This window comes from Semicossyphus pulcher, unplaced genomic scaffold (genome assembly GCF_022749685.1).
Source record: "Semicossyphus pulcher isolate SPU_LCO1_2020_fin unplaced genomic scaffold, fSemPul1.0.p SCAF_3, whole genome shotgun sequence".
NCBI lineage: Eukaryota > Metazoa > Chordata > Actinopteri > Labriformes > Labridae > Semicossyphus > Semicossyphus pulcher.
The window spans coordinates 27,584,361-27,611,761 of record NW_027211704.1 but is presented as its reverse complement, the minus strand read 5'-3'; the positions used below and the strand labels follow the sequence as shown (position 1 = coordinate 27,611,761).

The following is a 27,401-nucleotide window of genomic DNA, read 5'->3' as shown; positions in this document are numbered from 1 at the left end:
GCGCGTATCATCCTCTGAGAGAGAACTCACTAATTATGGAATATACTGCGAAAGAGGCTTCGGTTAGTCACATCCTTTAAGACCGAGAGGCGCACTCAGACGGAGCAGAATTAAGTGCAAAGCAGCAAATCACTGCTGGAGCAGAGAACAACATCTTCTTTGGCTTCTGAGAGGACAAGAGTTGCTGTGAGAAATGTTATCCGCTCAGTTGAGCAGGAAATAACACAGCTCACGGATACTGGAATTACAATCAAAGAAGTTTAATGAAGAGGAAAACATTTTTAATTCTAGAACAAGTAAGTATCCGATTGTATAACATCACTGCCTTGCATACACGTTATTTTCCTTTTCCTTTTTTGTCTTTTAGTTTATATAAATGGTACTCCAAAGTTTGCTACCTTACCTCGCAGAAAAAAACCTAGGGGAGCAAATACAACTCCATGTGACTCAAAATAAAATAACCTCAATTATTAGATGTCCTCCTCTAACATTTTAAAATCAGAAAAAGGGTGCACTGATAGTGTATATGCTAATAGTGGTCACACATGCATCATTCTGATAAGTGCGTTTCTAGATTGGCCTTGAATTGTTTGGATGGTCCTGTAGGGATTTCTACTGTTGTGGCTCATTTCCCTCATCTAGGACAAAGTCCATATGGTGCTGCTCTGCTCAGTCACACAGAGAAACAGCATTAAGATTAGCCACCTGAAGAAAAGCTCTCTCTGTCTCTCTGTCTCTCTGTCTCTCTCTCTCTATCTCTCTCTCTCTCAACTTGTTAAAGTCCATGTGTGTGTCTATGTGCTAATGTGGATTTGTATTTAAATGTGATACGAATTTAAGAAATACATCTGTATGCCAAACTATATATTTCTGAATCTTTTTTTTTTTCCTAAAAAAAAACTGATATGTAAAACCACAGAGGAGTGTAAAGAGAATGAATATACCAGCTAAGCTTCTTCCTTTTTTTTAATTGTTTTTTACTGGAAACAAATATATGGCTACCAGTTGTCTCGATACAAAGTATTCTTTTTCCCACCCAGATTGCATGAGGACAGACCCAACAGAGAGAAAAATGCTCAGCCTGCTCAGTCTTCAAAGTATCCTACTGTTCAGCAGGGATTGTAATCACTCTCCTCTCTATTCATGTTTATTTATAGATCCTTTGCACACATTTTGAGCAATAGCCAAATGAGAGGTGAAACGCATCTTTGAAGCCATGCAGTGAATTATTTTATCACACAGCAATATCCAGCATGGCATTGCAGGGATGAGTTTGTAGCACCATTTGCTTCGAAAACCTTTTTTTGATTGAACCAGAGTGGCAATTACATGCTACAGCCAGTTTTATTCCAGGGAGGTTGTGAAATGGAATGAATAGCACAGAAAATATGTAAAGAGCCTGTCTGAGTGTCTCCTGCTCCTCATCCTTGACCTCCAGTCATGTGTTTGTGGCTGCATCTAGAATAAGGTTCAATGGATGTGGCTGATGGTGGGGTAGAGAAATGGATCACTGCTCCCCTTTCTTTTAAGTGCACTTACTCTCCTGCCCCTGCGTTAGGCAGCAGCTGAGGGATGCAGCCGTGTTTAACGTTGACAGGAGTCACTGGGGGCGTCCGGCTGTCTTCCAGGGATTCAATGATTTTGCGCTTGAAAATACACAGCTGTATAATATCTGCAGAGCATCCTGTCCAGATGTTTATTTCTAGTGCGGTAAACAGATGTTTAATATGAAAATAAAATGGGGTTACAAGTGAGTGTTAGAGAGTGTTTTTATGTATTTAGTTTGAACACAAAATAATGTCCCTGATTTTCACATTTCACAAGCAGGCATATATTTTATATCTTGTCTCAAGCATTCCAACATGACCTTAGCCTCAGTTCTAATGCTGTGTTATTCATACATGCAGAGTGACACCTCAGTCACATGTGTGAAGTGGGTAACTAATTTAAAGCCTACAAGGCCATGCTTGAAATAGAATTGGAAAAAAAACACCTCAGGAGGGAATATGCGTACATCACTTATTTCATGAATGTTAATGCAAAGGCTGTGTAGATTAGGTTAGAAGAAGAATTACATGGAATGCCCTTTTATTTGAATCCACATTACATAATTAGCCCCGGAAGCCATTACTCACTCACATAAGATAATGCAAAGTTACAGCACAATCAATACTGAACAACTACTCCTACTTTGCTTATTATTTTCATCTCACATTTATTTTGCTGTAGCCCAAGCAAAAAAATACAGACATTAAGGTCTGCCTTTATTTGGTAATTTCTTTTATCCTCCGTGGCTCATGTGAATAGACTTGTGCAGGTCTTCAGTCAGCCAGAGTAAATTAGGAGGCATCAGTGCACAGTTGATCGTGAATTCTTCATTCACTTGCCAAAGCACAGAGCAGCTGTGTATTCAGATGGAGTCGGTCTCTGGTGGCAGATCCTGCACTCCCAGGTTCTCTTACTGAATGATTTAATGTAGGAGGCAGCAGAAAGTGATAAAGACAATAACTCATGGAAATGAACATATATATTGTTGTGAATTCATACTCACTTGTGTCTCATTTTGACAGAGTAAGGGTTTTTAATGTTTTATATCTAGATATCCCAGCTCTGTGTACCGCATGTGATCTGAATGCAGACCTTGAGCATGCACAACGCTATGATAGAATCTCTCTCCTGTCTCCCTCATTAAATTCTTTTGCAATTATGCTGGCCTCGGGGGTGGGGGGGGGGGGGGGATGGATGCCTTTAACCACCTTTCCTATCAATTATGTGCCAGACAACAGCCCCACTAAGCAAGAAGTCATCTCATTTACTCTGGAATGTGTTTAGCCAATGACTTTCATTAGGTGTAGCTTCTGTGGAGGTGAAAGTGTGATGCCTCATTACATTTGGCAAAGCATTTTTTTTTCAGATAAGTTGAGATGAAGAAAATTCCTTCTTACCTTCGTCACCATGAAGCCCAGAAGGAGTTTTATTCAGTTTTCTTCATGTCCAGAGTTTGTTTGTTCTTTTCTTTTAGATTTTGCCTCAACTGATGAGGAGCTTTACAAGGCTTGAGATTGGCGGTGCTCCTTGAAGGTCAAAAAAATGATACAATTCTTTCTTCAATTTTTAGCTGTCCTTAAATTGCTCTTGGAGCATAATGAGACACTTAAGTTGTCCACAGAGAGCCACTGAAAAGCTGCCCTCTGAGAAAGAGATTCTACAAGGCAGGCTGACACACCCTGCCTACACTATGGCTGCAAAACTGGCATAGATTGGGCCTTATAATGAGCTATCAATTCAGGAACTAATCAACAATGAAGGATATGCAAAAAAAAAGTAAAACAATGAACATGAACAAATATCAGCAGAGACACTGTGCTGTTGACTGTATAACACAAACGAGTAAAGAAGGTCTTTTGGGGGGAAATTTTCCTCTAGAATCTTAAGGTTTTGGACTAAAGGGTTGGAATGTCGAGTTTGGATCCTACAGAAAGCGGTTGGCGGTTAATACTGCACTCAAACTGAAAAATGCAGCACATATTTAATTTTGCTCCAGTAGAATCCCAAACCGTGTAATCCAATGTGATGGGTTTTTAGAGTGGCAAAACGCCCCCTAAATTTTGAAAGACACAAGGAAATCCACTTTGAATCTTTCTGTGTCTGCAATTACACCAGATGATGAACAATTACTGGCACCAAAATAGTTAAGCTTAGCCAACACTGGCTAGTGCGTTATGATCGGGTAAATAGGTTGACTTTGCCCCCTGTAGTTTCTTCTTTTAGATCAGTACTACGATGCTGCTTCAGTCTCCTCTGTACAGTATTGCTGCCGTCCTTTTGCGACAGTGGACAGCCACATTCCTACAGTTACAAGTACTTGAAACAAGTGAGTGGTTAGTATTTTGCTGTTCTGAGAGTTCCAAAGATAGCCCTGGGTTAATCCACATAACAGTGTTGCTTTGTAAGGATGAGGGGTTGGGTTGAATTCTTAATCCTGAGAGGCGTATCAGTTTCCACTTACTGTGATGTAGGTCAGAGCTTGAGCAAAGCCCCTCCTTTGCCACTGATACTACAATTACAGTCTTAAGGCTCTTTATTCTACCTCCCCATCAGAGAAGTTTAATAGCGATTTAGGTCTGTGATCACTGGTTATATGGGATATCTGTTGCAGAAATTTGTTCATGATCAGTCTTCAAGTGTAAGTGCTGCTGACATTATTACGTATGGGGTTGGGAGACATCTATAAAAATATGATTTTCTATCACAATATATAGTCATACCATAATACAATTCTACTCATTTATTTATATCATGCAAACTTTACAATGTCCTAATACAACAGTTAGTTAAGAAGTTCTTCTGTGATAAGGCACCATTTTGATTGTATGTATAGAACTTGATTGATTGGAACGATTCAGAAGGTGATGTATCCCCACTCTTATTCCCTCTTCTGGGTAAAGTGCTAATATCACTGGATGTGTTTTTCCTAAACTGCAACCATAATGTCAACACTGGCTGTTTTTTAATACAGTGTTGGGCTAGTTACTTGAAATGTGCGATTTATTACTTCTTACAACTAATTGAAAAAATAATTACATAATTTGAAGAAATTCTTACAAACATTAGCAATTAGTAATTTAACTTTTTAAGGTCAGCTCCCCCAACAACTCCAAAGCAACCATATGCACACATTTTCTGTATATATATTTAAAATGACGCTAGCCTACAGTTTGCAGTGGTCTACTATTGCATTATGAAGATTAGTATCTGAAATGTAATATCAAAATGTACTCCCTTATGGGCGGCCAGGTGGCTGTGGCTCAGTGGTAGAGTCGGTCGGCTTTCAATCGCAAGGTCGGAGGCTACATGTCGAAGTGTCCTTGAGCAAGACACTGAAACCCAAATTGCTGCCAACGGGTATGAATGTGTTAACTGATTGACATTTGGGCACTTTATGTTGCAGCCTCTGCCATCAGTGTATGAATGTGTGTTTGAATGGGTGAATGTGACATAGAGTAAAAGCAGCTTTGAGCGGTCACAAAGACTAGAAAAGCGCTATATAAGTACAGTCCATTTACCATTTATGCTACTGTCTAATGACATAGTTAGAGTCATTGTGACATCTTCACAAAGCCGGAGAAGCCATATACTGTAACTGTTTTCAGAAGTTCACAAGAGTTTTACTTCCCCCAAGTACAAAACTGATCATTATGTGTAAAATGTGTTTTGTGCCCCTTTAAAGGGATACCTTGGTAGAAAATATACAGGTTGCCAAATATCTATCCTATTACAGTCTGTGAAGAAAATAAATATAACCTTTTTGTTATTTCTGTTGATCTAAAGGAACGATGCATGTTGAAAACAAGTTTGCTTACATATTGTCGGCCACCAAATCCATTGTGAAATTGTAAAGTGGCATTTTGTGGGGTGCTAGTACAGTCTGCCAGCTCCTATTAATAGTCAAGTAGGAAGAGAGAAGCATCTTTTGAGGTCAATCATTTCCTTCCTCACTTCTCTTTAAAGCTGCAGAATTTAGCTTGTTAGGCGGGATGAGAAGCACGCACAGTAGAAGAAAACATACTCATTTAGCAGCTGTTTCTTTTTCTGTGCCACCTGAAAATCGCACTGCCAGTTTTGGTCGTCAGGTTTTTGTCAGCTGCTCTTTTCTATGCACTGCATCTCAGTTCATTTCACTTACATTTATTACGAATAAATAATAAGAAACAATATTGTAACTTAGCAGTGCTATGATCATATGTGTTGCTAGTGAATGCTTGTCTTGTTTTGATGACTATGTGATATTGTATACTTTACTTTCAGATTTAAATTCCTTCATTCAAGGAAGAGCGTTCCATTCACAAGCAATTGGATGAGAGTCGCCCTTGTGAACTAAAGATGATGTTACCATGGAAACAAATTGTTCTGCTATCAATCACTGGATGCCTTGCAGGTAAGTTTTTTTTTTAACACATATATTCGAGTCTCACTACACTTCAAGAGCTGTATTTTCAAATGCATATTCATTACAGAGGAATGTTACTTCTGCTCTTCTCTGTGATAAATGTTAAATGGTAAAAGTTATAATCAGGTTTGAGGTCATTCGTAGCATTAAGCATTGTTTAAAAAATACGGTGTCATCTGTTAGTGAGGAAGTGAAAGAATCAGAACAGTTGAAAATATCCTCAGAAAACCCTTCTTGACGAAAAAGGCCACAGTGATTAAATTGCAGCCATTATATATACAGTGTTCCAGAATGTTGTCATTCACAGCCCCCTCGAGCGGAGTCCAGCTGGGCATTTACAGTACACTCTCAGGGAGTCCGATCCTATTCCTGTTTATGGCCTGTCTCGATCATTATCAGGATCCATGCAATTAATCCAGGCCCGCATTTTAGCACAATCTACTTGCCACAGTGCCTCAATCTGCCCTTGTGTGGTCTCCTGGGATTTTAGCTGGAGAAGCAGAGACACTACCAGAATGTCAACCCTTGTTCAAATGACTTTGTATATCCCAATGAATGTTATTCAAATTGGCTCATGGGTATTTCACAGCCAGTACTCATGGGAGTGAGAGCCAAGCAGTCTCACCTTCCTTGCAGACAAGTGTTTAAACAGGGCCTTGGTTGCTATAGGAGCAATTTCTAATTTACTGTTGTGATCATATACTTGTAAACCCTCAAAAATCACTCAGGCCGAAAACACTTGTGGTGTGAAATGACATGTCTGGCTCTGTTGTATTTCACTTTACAGAAGACACCTTGTCTGTTTGTGTGGTTTTACAGGTGCTGTTAATCCAAACTGTAGTGAATGAATCAATTTTGAGACTTTCATCTCTTCCCTATTTCTAAATAACTGCCAACAGTTGTTGCAATTCCTTGCTACATCTCATTTCTTAATCTGTGACACAAAGAAATACATGTTTTTACCTTACATATTATCAATGGTTAAACCCAAGTGTGGAGCTGGTAGCCACATGCTGAAATCTGTTAGCTGCAGGATATTAATTAGGCCTACTCTGGCCGTCTGTTGGCTCCGCTTTCATTTAATACCAGATTGTGTTCCACATCCTCTCCTTTAAAGCTGCTGGCAGATGAGTACATCCTTATGGCCTCAATTAACCGGTGCATGCGTAGTATGACATAGATGTTCTAAAAATAGATCCCTCTGCTTTATTCATCAACCCTGTCACCTATGGGAAATCATTTGTTTCAAAGGAAATATGTGAAAACCTTTTATTTACATCAGTAGCCAACCATTGCCGACTTAAATCCTAAGTGATTATAATCTATCATTAAGATTTTTTTCTTGGCAGGTATATAACATTAAGTACCTTTTAGTTGTAAAAACCAGTTTATGTGAGCTCTCGTAGTAAACCCGGTAAATCTTTAAACTGCATTTAAAGCATTATATTTTTATGTCACTTGTATGGGAGTTTTGAAGCAGCTTACTAGTATCTTGGAGCAACAATACAATGAAAAACAGGCAGAAGAAGTTAATGCCTTACAAGGGCTGGGATTTATTTTTCTTAATTCAAGATAAGCAAGAATTTACACCACACATCTTCGTGATTTTCTTTGGATAAGGCAACATTGTTTCCCTCATTGTTGATTAGTTCCTGAATTGATAACCCTCAAGCGTCTGACCTTCTGCTGTAATCTTCCAGCATTTTTTCTTTATGTAAAAGACACAGAAGCAGATGATGTTTGGACTACTTAAAACGTTTTCCCCTTTGCCCAGCCTGTACAGAGGATGTCATATTTCAAGGGCCAAGATGGAGGACCGAGCCAAGTGACCTCATTTTACCAATCAACTCCCCAGACCAACAGGCTACAATCACGTGCGAGGCAGAAGGGAGTCCTCCTCCACAGTACAGGTAAATAACCACATCAAAGTTTTGTTTCCCACAGGCCTTGGCTCAAATGTTTTTTGCTCCACATCAACATCACAGGGTTGAAATCAATTGCTGCTAAATTGCTTGTGTGAATCTTTATTGCTGCTTTCACTGAAATCAAAGAAGGCACCAGTAGAATTGATTGCTGTTGATAAGGTTAAAGTAAAAAATTTTCTGGAAATAAATTCCAACTAAAAGACAAGTGCCTAGTTTAACATCCATGTCTAATTGAACAAGGCTTGTGTAATTTCAGCCTGAGCTATGATGAAGAGTTAGAATCAGTCTTTGATGAATATGCCCAAACCTCACATATGTACAAGGTTAACTTCAATAATGATAAGATTCAATCCACAGTAAGGCTAAAGCTGATAAATAATATTATGGTGCAAGGCTTTAGAAATTATTAGGAAAGAAAAGGAGATTCCAGCGACTCATTTGCACCTCAGATCCTTTGATATCTCCCTGGCTATTTCCTGGCGGTGCAGGGAGACTGCCTGAAAATGGCAGCTTGCGGTGTTTTTTGTGGTAGATTGTGTTTCGGAGCTTGGTCAGCAGCATGTAGATGCGGAGCAAGCAGGAGAGAGGCAATAACCTTGTGAGTGACATTCCGTTAACTGCTTACATTTCCTATAATGCGTCTGCACTAAAAACATGGGCCAGGCACAGCAGAGGGAAGGGGGGGATGATTGTACTTGTTTGCAACCCAAGCCATCTCAGGATGAAGACGAAACCATCACATGCATTATTTCACCCGCAACTTAAAGCATTATGTTGTTACCTGGTGTCGTCAAGGCGCTTTTCTTATTCCAATTCTGTGATGGTTTTTTACAGATAAGTAGGCAAGTAATACTACAAGAGCAGTTATGCACTGATTAGCACTTTAAGCAAATCATGTTATGCACATATTAAATGCATTTGAAATAAATATTTCAAATAAACACTAGGTGTAATGATAAGTAGGTGTAATGTAAGGGGTTTGACACCCACTGACATTTATGAACAACTCTGCAGTTGTCTTTAGATTAATGTTTATTCATTTAGTGTTTACGTGCCCCTTTCCCTTCCTTTTTTTATATATATCTGGCAGCATTAAAGGCCCATGGCTTTGATCCATCAACCCTGGGTCCAGTGGCATCCGATGGCAGCTGTTCTTAGCACAAAAGTTGGATAAACAGACTTATGGCTACACTCCCAGCACCAAATAACAGACAAACCAAACTTGCAATTTGCGAGTTTACATAGCAATCCCACTTCTGACCTGAGAAAGGGATCCATCCTCCTTTGCTCTTCTTAGGTTTTTAAACCCAAATGTTGGGTCCAGGATTAAGGGTGTTCCGTGCCGTTCAGGTTTAAAACCCTCTTTAAGCAAAATGTGTGATGTGTTCTATTAGACTTTATCAATTAAAATGAAAATGACTTTTGAAGCATTAGTTAGTCAACATGTCAGCATGTCTGCTTATGTTGCTCTGTGTCTACTGGATGTGGAATAAGCAATGGTTTGCTAACAAATAAACCTCATCAACTTTTCAAAACAATAGTTTGTCAGATGTTTCATTTTTAGCATGTTAGCATGTGTTGCATGTTTTTAGTGTAAATAAATCAAATAAATGAATAATAAAAGCAAATCTCAAAAATTCAGGAAACTTCTTTCATCAGTTCTTTGGTTGAAAAAAAATCAAATAATGTGATGTAGAAGAGTTAATGTTTTTTTCATGGAAACTGTAATATTTGTTTTTGTATTTTAAAACATTATTGATACAAGAACACACTAAAAGCTGAAGATATGAATAATCAGAGTTGACTTGTGAATCCAGTTTCTGCTCTTTTTTTTAAAGCTGCTTCCTTTGTACACAGAGCACTGCAGGAGTAGTGCTCTGTAGCGTGTCTCAAAATAACCCTTATGTGTTAAGGGTTTACAAGGTTTTTAACTGGAGCCAAATTATCCACAGAGGTCTCCTCCTGTCCAAAACAAATGAATACGGTGATTAAGATTGGTAAAACACTCAATCATGCAGTTTCTAGTGTTGTTCATAGGTCAGTAATTTATCTGTTTGGAATCAGTGCTATCAATTATGATTATAAAAATATAAAACCAGGTTAAAAGGAAAGAATTGAGTAAGCAAACACTGTGCTATGGATTGACATTTCTGGTAATGCTTTTAAAGACACTACATTTCTACCCTTAATTTTACTTTGAGGAAAGACTCCATTTTGCTTCATTTGTGTTGCATCAGTTTTTCTGACACTGATTGGCCTTGACTTGTTTCCCTTCGGGCAAGGAGAGGACTTTTTGTCCTGGCAATAAAAGAGAAAGCATAAATTCTTGGCAATTTATTTCACTATTGCTGTTATTAAAACCTCAAAATGTCCTGAGCTGCCTTTAAGAAGCGGTCATGCTATGACTTTCACTAGAGTCTGCAAACTATGCCTGGCATAAACCCTGCAAATGAACAGTATTTGTATAATTAGATATGCCAAACGAGAGGGTATTACACCCAGAGCTCCACTCTTAATTTCCTCAGTTACTTCAGCTGTTAGAAAAAAATCATTCATTTGGTTTAATATCCATTTAAAAGACTGGGTCACATAATATTGAATTTGTCAGTAAAGTTGATGTTAACCCTTAATTGGCAACTGGCATTGCGTATGCTCTCTTAATGTTTAAGATTTCTTGCATATGCCACTGCGATAGATTTAAGTTGGTGTCGATAAGTGTAGTTATGAATATTCATTTCATTACATACATAATATGATCAATTTCTTGCACAAATGGAATGAGCACATTACGTAGTACAACCAATACAGTACAGTACAGTTTGGAATAGTTTTGTATCACAAACATGTTGACAACTTACTAGCTCATAGGGGCAGTTTAAGTAAGTAAATTTAGTTTTGTTTGATACCATAAGACAGGGGTACTCAATTAAACTTGAATATCCCAATGAATGTTATTCAATGTTTATCAAGCAAAGGTCCAGAACATCATAATGTCGGACCTGCGTTATGATTCAGTACCATACATTTATACATTTTCAACATCTGTAAAATCAAATAAAGAAAATACAACTAGGCTAAATAGTTTTTACAACAACGCTTATAACTTTTACACAGAGCTCTCATAATTTAACAATAATAATAATGAATACTTCAATATTGGTAAGGAAATATAGTGTGTTTTTGTATGTTGGGGGTCTCCCCCAGGAAATTTTGAGTGTCAAAACCTTTATTTCCTGTATTTTTGGTTTATTTTATGCCCCAGTTGGTGATGGAAGAGTCATTATTTGTAAATGAAAACAAATAATATAATGTCTGGTACTACTGGTTGTATAATGTTGTCCATGCAGAAATCAAATGAAAGAGAGAGACAGCTTTACCTCTTCACTTAAGCTGCTATCTCTCTGCCTCCTGACAGAATTAACAAGATTTGACCATAATAGGGGGATTTACTTCATATTGTATTTTATGTTTGCCAAATTTTATTTCATGTTTTGCCAAAATGCAGTTGCATTAAACTTTGTCTCATGGTGAGTCATGGTGAATTTTAAAACAGGCAAAGACTATGAAATAAATAATATTTAAATGCACTGTACACTGATGGACTGCTGGAGAGAGCGAGAGCGAGGGGGAGAGAGAGAGAGGGCACATCCCGGTACTTATAAGAACAGAATTGCAGAAATAAGTGGAAAACTAGTCATGATGATGAAGCCTGATGTAGCTCTGTGTAACTCTCAGGTTAGACAGTGACAGTGTCAGACAATGTCCACGTTTAATAATCGCCACAGTCACGTGTGATTATTTACAACGAATGCATTGGTCTGCGAGTTTCTTGGAACCCCAAATCACTACCGCAAGACAAAAAAGCTGCGCAGGTTAAAATAGATGCGCTTGTCAAAACTGTAAATTGGTCCGGGTCCGGAGACGACGGCAGTTGGGTCAGGATCCATAACAGAATGTCTTTCTTTCCATTTAAAGAAGAAAAGCTGAGCGTCACTCATAAGACCTGTATGAAAAATAAATGTCAAATTTGATCTCAGTTAATTCCAGAGAATATCACGCTAATTAAATTACCATTAATTAAACTGTAAAGTTTTTCTTTATAAAATATACAGTATATCAATAGCAGCAAATATTCGCCCCGTGTAACTCACGCAAGTTTGACCGCCAGATCAAAATCTGCATTTAAATAACACGCGAATATCCGCCCTTCACTTCCGGAATGGAGGAGAGGAACAGGGCTTATCTCCAGGTTACCAACGGCGTCAGGAGAATCTGAATGTTGATAGGCTAGCGCTACACCACATGACACTAATTTGCAGAGGAAGTTTAATTTTTTCAACTCACCCAAATTCGCTTTGCGATCATTCGCATCATTCGCGCTGCCTGGCGTGAATTTGCATCTACTCGCATTATTGCATTCACTGTAGAGTACTGTAATTCTAATTGTATGAGGTATACAGTGTAGCGTAAATCGGTCGATTAATGATACAATAATTAATTAGTCATAGAATGCCTGCACTCTATTTTGACTATTGGAAACAGAGGCTTAGTACTTCACACATACAAAACACGTAATCAGTTCTTTATAAATGAAGAATTTATGAAGTAAACTACTAAATATACATGAGATAAATGAATACGGTGATGAGCATGAAAACGATTAATACAAGAATGAATATGATGGAAAGAAGGGCTGAAAATGAAACCTGTTAAGGGAGCACGGTGCAGCAGCTTAGATATTGGGAGGTATCTTTGCTAAAGTTCTACTCTAACCCCTAATACCCATAATACTACTACATCAACTCAATATACAATAAAGCAAAGTTAGACCTACTCTGATGAAGGAGAGGGTCAACCGCGCTGTAGGTGAGGCGTGTGGAGGCTGTCTGACCGGCATGGCCGGTAGCTTCAGGTGCCCTGGGTTTAGACCCGGGTAATCCCTGGAGCAAAAGGAGAGCTGTTGTCTTCAGTTCTTGGAACAGAGGGCTAGAACAGCTTGAAGTTTACTTGGACCTATGTCTACTCACGAGGTCTTCAGTGCTGCAAGACTTCAGCAATAAACATATCATGGTGAACACATATATAGATGTGAATGTATATGTGTGGATATGTGTGTGCATATATATATATATATATATATGTGTGAGTGTTTGTGTGTGTTTACAAACTATTAAAACAAATAAAAGAGCCACAGTGATAAATCAACATTTTCTCTGTCCTAGGTTAGCTCTGTTTGACCCCTCCCTTCTGCTCTCAGTGTGAGGGAGAGGGGGAAGTGCTGGGCACACCTTCACACACTCCTGCATGTCTTTTCAGGAGTTTGGGGTAAAAGTTCCCTATTGCTGTGTCACAGTCCTTTAATGAAGCATTTGGTTAATAATCATACACATATTATTTTACATGCAAATATATAAAACAAAGCCACAATCACCTCAGTTCATTGAAGTGTGTCCCAAAATAGTGTCCTGTCTCTGTGGAATGTTGAAACAAATGGGGGAGAGGGTTGTAAACCCCCCTCTCATTAGTATCCACTTTGATCTGGACCAGCGGTCTAGCTCTCTTCCTGCTGGGGTCAATTGACCAGGTCAGGCCTGGATCAGTCCTACCCTGATGTCACGCTACAACAGTATATCATTAGCAAAAGGGAGATTAGGCTGGAGTTATACAATATTTAGTAATGGTTTAGAAGTATTTGAAGTATATATGTTTCATTGGTTTCATGGAATTGAGTCATAATAAAAATAAACTTCTCATGTTCAATGTAATCAAGGAACCCAGAGAAACTGTGTGACTCATTTACTCGTGGTTTTTTTTTTCAATAGTTTTTGAATATTGTAGCTTTAGCACAGAGCATTTCATCTATATGTGGCTATGGTTTGACAAAATATGCTTGGTCATTGGTAGAAGTAATTGTTGGTTGGGTCTTTTAATGGGATTAATTGGCAGTTAAACAACATAATTACAAATTGAGCTGTCCATCAAAGAACAATACTAATCACTGCTCTGATGCTTAGAGGGCACACATGGGCAAATCCATCACGCAAAAAGACCCAGCAGACCAGATTGTGTTGACATTTTGAAAGATGCAGGGAACCACAAACTGTGACAAAAACCCAAATAATATCTCATTTAAGAAACTGAAAAGTACAGTGTGGTGTTATTTAACAGTAATGTGGAGATAGATAAGTTATTGAAAAGCCTTTCTGAAGTTGAAAAAAAACTGGCTATGAAAGACTTGAGTACAGCCAGCAGGTATGATGAAATGAGACTGTCAGGTTGTCTCTTGTGTTCAAGCTTCATCCTGTCTGATTTTGTTTCCCACACTGTGATGCTGCGCTCAACCTCGCCCACTCGGCGACACAGTGAATATATGAACGAGAGCCTTGACAGTTCATCAGTTGACAAATAGTCCAGTGTAGTGACACAGCACACTCCAGGGCTCAGAGCTGTTCTTTATAAATACACTTGTCATTGTGTTTACTATGAATCTGCTGTGAGACAGGATCAAGGGCACAGCAGTGATTGGAAAGGGGGAATAAAAAAGCACTCCTGCTGGTGTCTACGATCATGTTTTGTTCGGCAGATGTAGGACTTTCCCTATGTTTACAAGTCGATCTAGGATGGACATAAGTAGAACTGTGAGGGTTATAAGCTTTTTATATTTTTTGTTATGGATTCAGTCACAGCATAGAGCTATATATGAGGCATATGTAGGGCTGAATCTGGAAAGTGTTGAAATTGTTCAATTGATTGATTGATTTGTATATTGACTGTAAATGTCTGTGTGTGTGTGTGTGTGCGTGTGCGTGCGTGTGTGTAAACTAATACTTGCCCGCACACAAATACATGCAGCAAAAAACACTCACACTGACACAGGGTGGTTTTAGGAATATTTACTGGGGTTCACTTGGCTTGAAGGCCAAATGAGCATCAATTTATTAAAAGGCAGCAGCAATAACCTGCTGAACAAAATTGTACCCTGGTCAGCAGTTATATTTCCATTATCAGCTCTAAGCTGTGTGTGTATGTGTGTGTGTGTGTGTGCGTGCATGCGTGTGTGCGTGTGCGCGCAAACACTGTTGTCAGTATGGTCACCGCCGTCTCTGTGGATGTCTGGCCTCGAGGAAAGCCAGGTGAGCCAGTGCTGCACTACAATCCCCAGTCTATTTGATGAGTAGACCTCATGCAAAATTGATGTGAACTTCAAGGTCATGGGGAGTTCATTCCGAGCATGCTCAGATCAGCCCACGCCTGCTGCACAGTACAGCAAATAGGAATAGGCTCGCCTGGACTCTGTTGGACTTACTGTAAGCTGCTCTCTGCCTGATCTGGTAGATTCACTATGATTCAGTTTGGGCTTTAGGCAAACATTCAGTCCTGTGCACTGCCTGCTTTACCTCTTTTTTCTGATGCATACAAGGAAGTATGGAGGAGAAAGGTAACTTGTTTTTGAAATGAGAACAAATATTTCTATGATGAATTGTACTTATTAGCAGTAAGCTAGCAGTAAGCATAGAATGTTTATGGATTATTGTAATATGTGGCTCTTAGGGTTGAATTTCCCTAATCCAAATTAGTAAAACATTGTATTGTGGTTGTTTCCAAATCTTTTTGGCACATAAAACAAAGCAACATGAGTTGTATGGACATTTGTTGTTAGCATTGACCAAAGAGAGATTTTCCCTCTAGAAGATGTCATTTAAAATGATTTCAAAAGGGATGAAAATACAGTATTTCTAAAGAAAAATCATTAGCAAAATTAGAGAAATCTCACAAAAAACGGTTTATCATGCAGTTCATGGTTTTTAAACATGTCAGTGTCCTAAGAAGATAATGACTTGTTGCTGGTATTTGATAATAATTTTATTTTGAATGTACCTTTCAAAACCAAAGTTACTTACTTAATCTATCACTTTCATTATACAGTCCTCTAGATTGAATTTTGGGGATTGTGTTGTGTTGTTTAAATGTCTACAGAGATTTATTGTACCTGATATATTCGACTCAAGTGATCCCCACAAAGGGGTTTACAATGAATAGTCAGCTAACAAGATTAATCAGAACCACTCTCCCACAAGGAATATCTTACAAATTGTTCATACTTTTTAACTGCTTGCTATTTATGATTACTAGTGTTTTTTAAGAATTTTAAGGCAATGATAACATTAGTCCTTTTTTCTCAAATTAAATAAAGGTCAGTGCTGTAATTTCTGGTAGCAAAGTATTTCAATTCAAACAGCAGGAAAGAGGCACTCTGTTTTCACATGGTGCATTCTTCAGTAGTGTTTCCCCTTTTGTGCCTTTGGTATTAAAAACCCAGCAAGATTTATAAAAAAGTTGGTTGTGATAATGTTTTTTCACATTTCACGTCAAGTATATAGATTCACATTCTTCTTTAGTCTACCTCTCAATGATACTGATTGTGTCCATGGTGTAGACATCTTAACACCTGGACAGCTGCCTGCTCTGGGAAATACTGTATTTATACTTAAGCCCCTTTCACACATGCACTCCAGGTTGTCCACCTTCCTCTACCATTAAGTTTAGTCATGCTGGGTGGCTGCAAGTCTAACTAGCTTACCTGCTTTTTTTATTTGACCTCCTCCCTTCTGGCACATACAATAATCCCCTTGACAAATACAGAGGAGTAAAAGACAGTAGAATTCAACTTATATTATGAGTTCAAATGTAATAATTTAGCTTGTATTTTATTCAAAATATTCATCTTATGTTGCGTATGTATTTATAGAATGTTTATACTTTTAGAAACAAGCTTTATAATGGCAAGTATAGGGCATTTAAAAGGAACAATATTGTGCTAACAGTGACAAAATCATTCAGATTAAGTGACTGGCAAAGACTGTGAGATGAATAATGCAAATTACAAGATGAAAGACTGTGTCTTTGGTCGTCTGCTGTGCAGGAGACCGGGGAGAGGCTGGCTTTAAGACTTCATGAAGCATCATCTAACTGCCTAGCTGTTAGTTTCCCTGGGAAGTAAAGGATGATATTGATTTTTCCCCATCCTTGTCATTGGAGTTGTCATTTCATCATCATTTGACAAAAGGTAAAATGAAAAAACAGACTTATACATGGCTTTTCAATTGTTCTTTGTTTCTCAAATTCTATGAGGAAAGGTAATTTTCTAATTTACATTAATGATCTGAGATTAAGTCCCGTTCTCTCCATAAAGATAACACTTGAGCGTGCTTCTCCTTCAAACAGGTCACTGTCAGACCTACAGTAGAATCTAGTGAATTATACATGACATGTTTTCTTCATTCAGCTAGAACATTATTCTGTACTTTGGGTCTGTTGATGGCCATGATTAATAGCTGTTACTTTCTGAACTCAACTTGCAAAACTGAGTATCTTGTGACCTTTCCTTGAGGGAAATGGTCCGTAGACAATGCAATATAAAGGTGTCAGAAAGCAATAAGTCAGTAACACAGAAGAACAAACATGGAGTAATTAGAAAGCACTCAGAGAGTGCATTTCTCTGCCAAGGCTTTACTGTGCTTTGCATGTTATTTCAATAACACAAAATGTTGAGGTATTTTTAATCAGTGTCGAAATGTGTATAGAGATAGACGAGCATGGGAACTTTTTCCTCATTACTTCATTTTTTCTTCAAATAAGTGCAATATTTCTTCAATAAATTTGAACTGCTCTTCCTGCACCCGGCAAAAAGCAGCGTAAAGTAGAGGGCAACTGTCATTGCTAGTTTCTAACTAACGCAGGTTCACATTTAATCAGTGTCCAATTTGTGTAAGTAGAAAATTTACTTGCGCCTATCTGTGCTCCCACAGGCATGTTAGTTTAAAAATGAGGGGCATTCTTGACATTTTCTTGAGGCAGCAGAAAGCGATTGCGCCCTTGACCAACAAAAACCTTGTCCTTAAGTCAGTGGTGCTATTTTTTCCTGCAACTTAAAGGGCGGATTATTCAGATGGTAGGAAGCTCGTAGGTGGGTTCAGGATACACTTACACTCTGCTTGTTACACATACAAGGTACACTGTGGCTACTCCTCAGTTAAACATTGGTTAATTTCGTATTTGAAGTCAGTGTTTTGTTATATCAATACAGAGCCCTTGGAGACACTGACCAAGCCTAAACCTAACACCAACTAACTCTGACGCAGTTTTTTTTATGTATGCTCTTTTAATACATGCAACGTATGTTATATGTTGTTTTTTGTTACTTTTTTTACGGTGAAATATTGCACTTTTTTACTGCACTACATATTGTAAGATAGTATAGTACTGTGCGTACTGTTACTGTCATACTTCTAGTCAGCCACAGTCCTTTAGTCAAAGGACTGTGGTGATATTAAAGGAACCATGACTGAATATTAAAATGTCATGCTTATCCATTATGTGTATGTTTAGAATTGACTAAAATAGTACCACTTTGACCAGCTGTTTGTACGAGATAAAAAGCCAGATTTAAATCACTAGGATTTATTCTCTGGGTAAGGTGAATAACTGCACCAAATTTCACTGTAAACCACAAATGTCAAACTCAGGGTGGCTCTGACAGTGCCATTTCAAGGGATCACCAGAGTCAAAAGGATTCGTCCTCCTTAGATTACATTCAATAGTTGTTGAGATATTTCAGTCTGGACCAAAGTGGCAATTTCTCAGGCACACAGACTTGCCATGCATCGAATGTGTCTAAAACCAGCAAAAATGTTCTACTTCACTGTGCTGTGAAATATGTTGTCTGTTCTTACTAACATAAAAACACATTTGCATAGCACATGACTTTGATTTCTACCAAATGTCAACGAAATCTGTGGGTTTTTTTCCAGGTATTCTGCTATACATAAAACCTGTACCAGAAAAAACCTCCTTGGAGCTCCTGGGAGAAATAAAGCTGAGATGAAATGAAATTGACTTTTTTAGAGATTTGCTCTAAATTTAGACAATATTCTAAAGCTTAGCCAAACAAATGTACTAAAATAAAGTCAAACTGTTGAAAACTGGAGCTATAACTGTCCCCAATGGCAAGAAATGGTTTCTTTCTTCTGTGTTTGCTGTAAGGGAAATGTAGCTTTCATTGTTAATAATACAGAACCCTACTCTTATTACTCACCTTTTATCTTCTCAGCATGATGTGGGCAGACCAATCATATTGATTTCTGTGATAAACACACAAGTGCGCATCTCCAAGGGGATCAACGACTGATTGTGTTTGCGTTTTTCCAGATGGTCACTAAACGGAACACTCATTGATCTGGGGAATGACTACCGGCGTCACATGTCTGGGGGCAGCCTGATCATTAGCAACCTGGACAAGGACCAAGACAGTGGGGTTTACCATTGCACTGCCTTCAATACTTGGGGGTCCATCATCAGCCATAGAGCCAGTCTGCAATTTGCATGTAAGTAAGGCTTCAATTGTATAAACATTTCGGGTGATACTCTGACACAGTTAAGACATTCTGGCACCTCTTTCTATCTGCTGAATAACAATGTGACTTGTGGGTTTTGTAAACGGGACCAGGCCTTCTTTTTTATTTTCATTTAAAATCCTGATTTGTCATATACATTTTCGAGAGGGGAAATGGTTATCCAAAGAAATGTCAGATGCAACCACTAGTTAAGTCAGCTTCTGCCTGTCTCTGAACTCAATTGATTCTCATTAGTGGTTCAGGCTCTGACAGCATCCATGCTTAGTCCAAATTGACACATATGTTGCCAAGTGATATGTTAGCCCCTGTGATCCAGACTTTAAGGGAGACCAAAGTGTTTGCACCTTTGTAATCCCTAGCCACTTTTTTATAATATAAACAGCAGAATGTGAGCAAACGAGACAGTCTGTCTGCTTCTCTGCCAGCCTTCTGCTATAAAGACAAAAGGCGGGTTGGAAAGTGATGCTGTTGAGTGGGGTTCTACCTTCTAGACAGGAATTGTAGCGGCACCTTTTCTTTCTTGATCAAGACTGCTGACTATTGATCATGTCCCAAGGATAGAGAACCTTTCACTTCCTCTCAGGAGATGGACTGCAATTATCCCCATTGCCCAGTAATGAATCTCACTTGTGGGGACCGGGTAAGGAGCAGAGCTGCTGACATTTATTGTCTTGCCTAATGCACAGTGAGGAAGGTTTAGGATATCAGCATGGCTGATAGAGGTTTTTTTGTTTTCGTGTAATGAGGCCACTGCCCTAAGATAGAAGTGTCATGCGTTCTTTGCTGCCTGCTTGCCTTGAAAATCCAACTTCAACTAATATAAGCTAACATGTCCTCCCACAAGTCACATTTGCAGTAAAAATAACCAAATTAATTTGTAGAATAAAATATAAAAATATCAACGTTAATAAACAATGAGTTCATCTTTTTCACCCTGCCTTTAAAAGAAATTCTTATTTCATACAAAACAGCCCTTTTTTCATTGGTTATAACAGCATTGTTTTGATTTTTAAATTTTCGATCTGACATCGGCCTACTGTCCTTGCACCTTATAGTTTCTCTCCTGGCCCGTTCCCTTAGTTCCCTCCCCCTCAGACATCACATTAGGATAAAGACACACACAAAAGATAGCTGTTCTAGGTTATGGGAATGTTTTTGAATATAAAACATTCAAAAAGAGAACAAATATAAAACAATTATAAACTTTAAAACAACATTTTTTTTTCTGCTCTATATCCTGGTGGGCCTTGGGGGGATATTAGCAGAAAAACTAATTTGCAGTGCCCTGCCTGTCTTGTCCAGATAAAACAAAATATCAAGACTTTGAAGGAGATAATACAGTATGACAGTGTTTGTTTAAAGCTTGTTCTGACCCCTCAAGTGGTCAAAAGTAAAATGACACTGCTTTACAGTAAATCTCTTTTGTGTTTGTTTAAAGCCTGTCTGACCTACTAACTGTTCCCTACTATTCCCAATTCTCAGCAAGGACCTACTGGGTGCAGTGTTATTATAAGTGATAGAAACAATTGCAAACGCTACAGGGAATACAGATTTTTTTTTTTAAATATCAAACACGCATTCAGGCCGATGTACTGGTATGGGCAGAAATATATCTGTAGAAACTGAATTGGAATTATTTATATATATTTTTGAATTGCTCAACTTAGTAGTAAAGTAAAAATTTGAATGTGAATCACATAATCACACAGTGAAATTGACTTTATCAGTTTGAAACTGAATTTCAAAAAACTTGAAACTGAATTTAATAATCTAAAATAGAATTCAGATTATTTGAAAATTCAAATTCCACAATCAGTTTTTGCAATTCAAATTCAGTTCATGAAATTCCATTTCAGTTTGCTGAGACAAACATCCGGTTGATGCTGCCACCTGTCAGTCAGGAAGTTGGTAATCCACTGGCGGGGGGGGGTGATGCAGGATCCACAGCTCATAAATGAACTATCATTAACAAATAATAGTCCGCGGAAGCTCTGGCAGATCTCGGTAGCCACCAGTTGTTCCATTGGCAGGTCTCAGTCGCCACCAAAAGTAATAATATAACTATTACTAATGATATAACTATATGACTAACTATCATTAGCTCTGGTAGCTACCAGAAGCTCCATGTCGTGAAGGAAATGGTCAAAGACAGGGGTGCAGATTGGCTAAAGAGGAGTGCTGTGAAGCTGCACTCGATTGCTCTTCCTCATCAACCGGATGTGTCTCAGCAAAATTAATTGAATTTTAAGAACTGAATTTGAATTGTAAGAATTGAATGTGGAATTTGAATTTTCCGATAATCTGAATTCAATTTCTGATTATTACATTCAGTTTCAGGTTTATTGGATCAGTTTCAAACTGATAAATTCACTGATAAACACAATTTCAAATCATGTGATTCAAATTCAATTTTTTAATTCAACTATTCAAGTTGAGCAATTCAAATTCAAATATAAATAATTCAAATTCAGTTTCTACTGACAGATGCTTTTGCCCATATATTGGCCTCCAGAGCAGGTAAAAGAAGCTTTGCTTAAGAGTGAAACTGAACACAAGATATAACAAGGGCTGTTACACTGCGGTGTCATTGCGCAATCCAATCATCTTCGAACTGTAATGGTTGCTCTCTGAAATCTCTAGGCCAGCCATTCTTATATGGCATAGGCTGTTTCTGCTTACAAAGGAATCACTGCAGCTACAGTGAGTTTGGCCTCTAGCTCACAGAGATACAGTGTGTGGTCAGTTCACTCCAGTGGAGCCCATTATTCTTCTACTCAGAGGCCAGTGAAGAGGGAAGTGTTTCCCCTGGAGCACTGTGCCTTTCTCTCTTACCTCTTCTGTGCCATTGTGCAATATCATGGTGAAGATTCATTCCATATGCACTAAGTAATTATCAGAAGCTCTCCGATTTACCACCTGCTCTTTCAAAAAACATTCCTGTTATAATTATCAACAGCCATTATGCTGTGCTTTTCTGATCATACTGGTTATATTAATCTCCCTCCAGCACCTCGCCTCTGAATCATAAATGTATTTAGGAGACGGGCTCTGAATTTACTAAGACAGCCTGGTGAGATCACAAGGACATCGCCTCTCTCTGTATTTCAAGTCAGCCATCTCCTCCTGTGGCCTCCTCTGTGTCCTGCCGTGACTTGGCTCTGTTTGATTCCACTGCGGTCAACAGAGAGCCACTCATTAATCTTACCAACACTCTTTCCCATTTCTCTCCATAATCTTCCTCCTTCTAATTTCCCTTATCGGTCACACTGACTTTCTTTTGTTGGTGTTTCGAAGGCTTACTCTAGGCTGTTAGCCAGATAGTACAGAGCAGGCTGCGGCAGCTTCCCTCCATCAGTCTTGAAGCCAGGGGTGGTTTATCATCTCAGGTTTAGGTTTTGTCTGCCAGCTACTGCTCATTCATTTGTGAGAGACATATTGTACTGAGAGTATTGATGGGGAAGTTAATGTTTTTAAGTGCAAGATTACACCACATTTAATAATGATGTTACTTAATGCTACTGGCACAGCAAACTGTCATTTGCCATGTTTGTTCAGCCTGTTTAACAGGTTGAACGTCACCAAGTCAGGTCCATCTATTTCATTAGCACCCCAGTTGCCTTTGAAAGCATCACATGCTGTCAGGAGTTGTACCGTGGCAATCCTTGATGCCCAATGAAAGTATATGTTTCCATAACTCGTCTTTTCAAAGAAACCCTTGGAAACACATTAAAGCACATTTTTGCTGACTTATATTCAGTTTCATTGTTTTTATATGTTTTTCAGTTTTTTAAGTTGCTATCTTATTTCTAATTTCACTCTCATTTTATTTATTAGATCTTGACAACTTCAAAACTCAAACTGTGAGAAGCGCTGTAAATGTCCGTGAGGGCCAAGGTGTGGTTCTGTTATGTGGACCACCGGCACATTCTGGAGGTAGGTTTGCTTTGTCTGAGTTTGTTCCTTTTATGCCTGTCGCTCTTATATGAAAATTGTTCAAAGAAATTACTTCCATCTGCTTCACATTGCAACCTTTGATTAAGCATTACTCCCTCACCCCTTACTTTAACTGTTTTAATACAAATTCTATGTACGCATGCTCTATATAATCACCCTCCTACGGTTGTCTCTTTCAATATACTGACTATTTTTACAATGAAAGCATATTATAAAGAATATTATTAATTAAATAATTATATCATATTCTTTGGATATTTTGTAAAACACACTTGTTGGCTTTCTTGTGAGTTATATAATGTGATTGATAACAATCTCATGTAGATTATATTAAAAAACCACCAAGTAGCAGTTTTACTGGGACTGATCCTTAATAATAACTTCCTTATAACCTGTGTTAACCATGTGAAACTACAACATTTTTGTTGTAACCTATTAGTTACCTCCGTATTATCACTTTGTAAGTGGTTATATGCAGATTTTTTTTACCTTTGGCTGCCTGCTGGCTGTAGCTTTATATTGAAGCACTTCCACACATTTTAAATTGGTTCTCTAATTGTTCATCTCAGAAGCAATAAAAAAGGCTCCTTATGTGACAGGCCATAGATGGGAGATAAATACAGAAATTGTTGCGATGAACCTCTCGGAGTATTTGCAGAAATCTGTGGACACAGACTATGGCTGCTGAGCTTGTCCCACTCTTGATACAGTAGCTTGCACATTGGAACAACTAATTTTGCTCACAAGAGAACAGTTTGCAGCACATTGCATTGTGCAGCTGGTCTATGGGATAATGGGTCAGAGTACTGTGTGTGAAATACAGTTTGACAGCTTTCCTCTGACATAGGCTTATACACAGTTGGCTGCTGTAACTGTAGCGCTATTGTGTGTTCTCACATTTTCAGAAGTGAATGAAAGTAAAGCAGTGAGAGCTTGCTATGCCTTTCTTCTATACTTGCCCTTTTTTAGCCTCGTACCATCTTTCTCTCTTTTCTTCCCCCTTTTTTCTTCTTTTTCACTCTTCAATTTTAAAGCATTGATTTGATACATAACCTTGAACTCCACTGAACTTCATCCCACAAATATAAGGCATCCCTTCTGGTTTTCATTACACTTCATTGACTTTGAACTCTGCAGAAGCTTTTTTCTCCACAACCACATTCATTATCACATCACTCAGATTGTTACAGTCCGTGAGGACAGACCCAAGTTCAGACTCAGATGACAGAGAATTGCTGAAAGAAGATTTATTGCAAAGTTCAGGGGGGAATGATGATAGCAGGCGATGGCAGATGGCAGAGAAAATATGAACAGGGAGGACTCAGGATGGCAAGGACGCGGCTGGCTGGAAACAGTCCTGGGTATTGTAAGGCAGGCAAGCGAAGCAAAGCAGGAAGAACAGGCAGAAAGTGCAGGAAGTGGTGATCTTGAAATCATAAGGCGAAAGGTTAACTTAGAGCATAGGAGACATAATCTGGGGATGTGTGGAAGGATTCTGGAGTAAATGTACTGTTGATTTGATGAGTAGATGCATGGCTATTGTGCAGACAGGAGTCGGTAAGTAATCCGAAAACCGTGGTCGACCTTTTGCTCTGGTGTCGGGATTGAATGACTTGTAAGTTTGAAACGGTGTGCTTTGGACTTTAAGGTAGTGTTCTCTCGCTAGCGACGTGGGAACCCTGCTGTATTCCAAAAGCATGGAACTCAATTCACCAATGTCTCAATAAAAAGAATCTTTCTTCGGTTTCTACGGTGGCCGACAAGGGCCCGAACAGTTGCCATGAGGAGAAAAAGGCTGCAAATTCAGAAACAATGACAATTTAAAAACACATGCAAAAGTCCAAAACAAATGCAACAATGGAAACGCGCTGCAAATGAAAAAAAATATGTGGCAAAAGGTTGAAACAAATACATTTACATCAAACACACTGCAAATACAGAAACGATGTGAATCCAGTCAACCCAACATAAGTGCTCCAAGCCCGACATTGAGTCATCTAAAAGTACCACTAACTGCACGGCTAACTATCAGTCGCTAACAGAAGTTACACTCTGAAGTGGTTACTATGCAAAACTATCCGTCAATCGGGAGCCATTTCTCAACAAAAGTTGTATAATTTCTTTGCTCATGTTATAAAGTTGTGTTTTTGCACGGCAGTTAGGCTACATGACTAACAGAGACTATTCGCTCCAGTGGTGGACCAAAGACTGATAATAAATAAATACATTTATCAATGCATTTATCTGGTAAATTTTCCTTTTTTTATTGCAATAAATATCAAAGAACAAAAAGTCATTGCAATGTTAGTTTTTTCCAAAATTGTGCAGCCCTTTTTCACGCTTTCAAGAGTACATTTATGGAGTAAATGTACTGTTAAGTGTTGAGTAGATTCATGGTAGGTGTGCAGACAAGTTAGTAAAGTAAATAAAGTAATAAAGTGAGTAAGTAAAGTTTTGTCATTCGGGGCACATTCAATCTGAGAACTGTGGTAAACTATTTGCTCCGGTGTCGGGATTGAAGGAAATGCAATTTTTACGCAGGGTGTTTTGAGGTATGTTTACTCTTGACTGGTGGGCATATCAGAGATTTTAGCCAGTCGTCAGCAATTTGGGAATAAACCCTGCCTTATTTAAAAGGCATGGAACTCAAACCACCAGTGGCTCAATCTAAGTAATCTTTTTGTCAGGGCTGAACAAATCAAAAGCAAACTCTATTTTGTGACTTTTATGCTCAATCATAGGAATTAGTTAATCTTAAGGGCTACATCAAAAGTCATTACTTCTGTTGCATAAAAGCCTTGACTAACCACCCCTCACATAGTTCAAAAGCAGGTTAGGCTCTGGCTTTCATGCTCATGCTTGCCTAATAAGAAGGAGCTTTGTATCTACATCACTGCACTCGGCTTAGATACTCAGTACCATCCAAAGCAAGGAGGCTTGTGGGTGGGTAGGCATGAGGGTCATTGGATACGCCTTTTTTCTCAAAGCCCCTCACCTCTGAAATGTTTGATTGCACAGAACATCGCCTCGCTCTTTCAAATCTGTGCAGTGAGCGCTTCTCAAAATGACGCAGTAATTCACAATGGCATGCCTCCCCTTTTTATGGTAGAGTTACTGCTTGTGATGGGATATCACAACATATTCTTACAACCATACATCAATCCATCCACCCACTAATCCAGTCGTCCATTCGTTCATGCCTCTCAAGATCCAAATATGTCATCAAGGGACCTAGGGAATGGAGGCCATGTGTCAAGGGAGGGCCACTGATGCACTGTAATCCATTTTGTTTCGCTCCCTTTCCTTAGGTCTCATTTCTTCTGCACTGATAGCTTTTACATTTGCACTGGTATCTCTCACAAAGGAAACAGAGATAAGGGAAGGATGAGGTGATATGCTAACATTTTTAGGGCACTGTGGGTAATGTTTTTTTGGGTTCAGCTGTCCCAGCCATAGAGGTTGGTATTCCTAATACTGTATGTCTGAAATCATTCATGCTCAGAACTAGGTATGACAGTGGAACATTGCTGCTTTAAGATGAATTGTTACCCTGTCTATTCCAGAGTTGACATTTGCCTGGATCTTCAACGTGTACCCATATTTCGTCCAACAAGACAGTCGTAGATTCATCTCTCAAGAGACCGGGAGTTTATACATCGCAAAAGTGGAGCCCTCAGATGTTGGCAACTATACTTGTGTTGTTAACAACACTGTCACAAGGGAGAAGGTCCACAGCTCTCCTACACCACTGGTTCTCAGAAGTGATGGTAAATACTCAACTTTTACTCCACTACTTTATCCTTCTGTCCAGACATTTTTTGTCAGAAGTTATTTTTTTGTATAAATTCAACAGCAATTAATGCTGTATACTGCCGTAACTTCATTCATCACTCTTCATTTAGTTAAATATTAGACTGTTATTGAAAATAATCCTTGTCAGTTGCATCTTTAAAAAGCTTAATAATAATTGTATATTATTTCAGCATAGGTTAAAATCAGTCAGTCAGAAAATAGTCATGGCCTAAATAATAATAACAATAACTTTATTTATATAGCACCCTTAAAAACAAGAGTTTACAAAGTGCTTTGACAGCCAAGCAAACAAAGTAAAGCAGAGAACAAGCAGATCATAAAACAAGCAAAGCACAAAACCAGCAA

At 38.5% G+C, this 27,401-nt stretch overlaps 1 protein-coding gene across 1 annotated transcript in view; it reads left to right on the top strand.

Moving 5' to 3' along the window:
• Nucleotides 1-5,883: 5,883 nt before the first annotated feature.
• cntn3b (contactin 3b) overlaps nucleotides 5,884-27,401 on the top strand; it is a 45,030-nt gene continuing 23,512 nt past the window's right edge. The window contains exons 1-5 of the mRNA XM_069677767.1: nucleotides 5,884-5,938; nucleotides 7,734-7,860; nucleotides 19,084-19,259; nucleotides 23,124-23,222; nucleotides 26,807-27,010. Coding sequence (XP_069533868.1) covers nucleotides 5,884-5,938; nucleotides 7,734-7,860; nucleotides 19,084-19,259; nucleotides 23,124-23,222; nucleotides 26,807-27,010 — 661 coding nt within the window. The remainder of the gene's footprint in view (nucleotides 5,939-7,733; nucleotides 7,861-19,083; nucleotides 19,260-23,123; nucleotides 23,223-26,806; nucleotides 27,011-27,401) is intronic.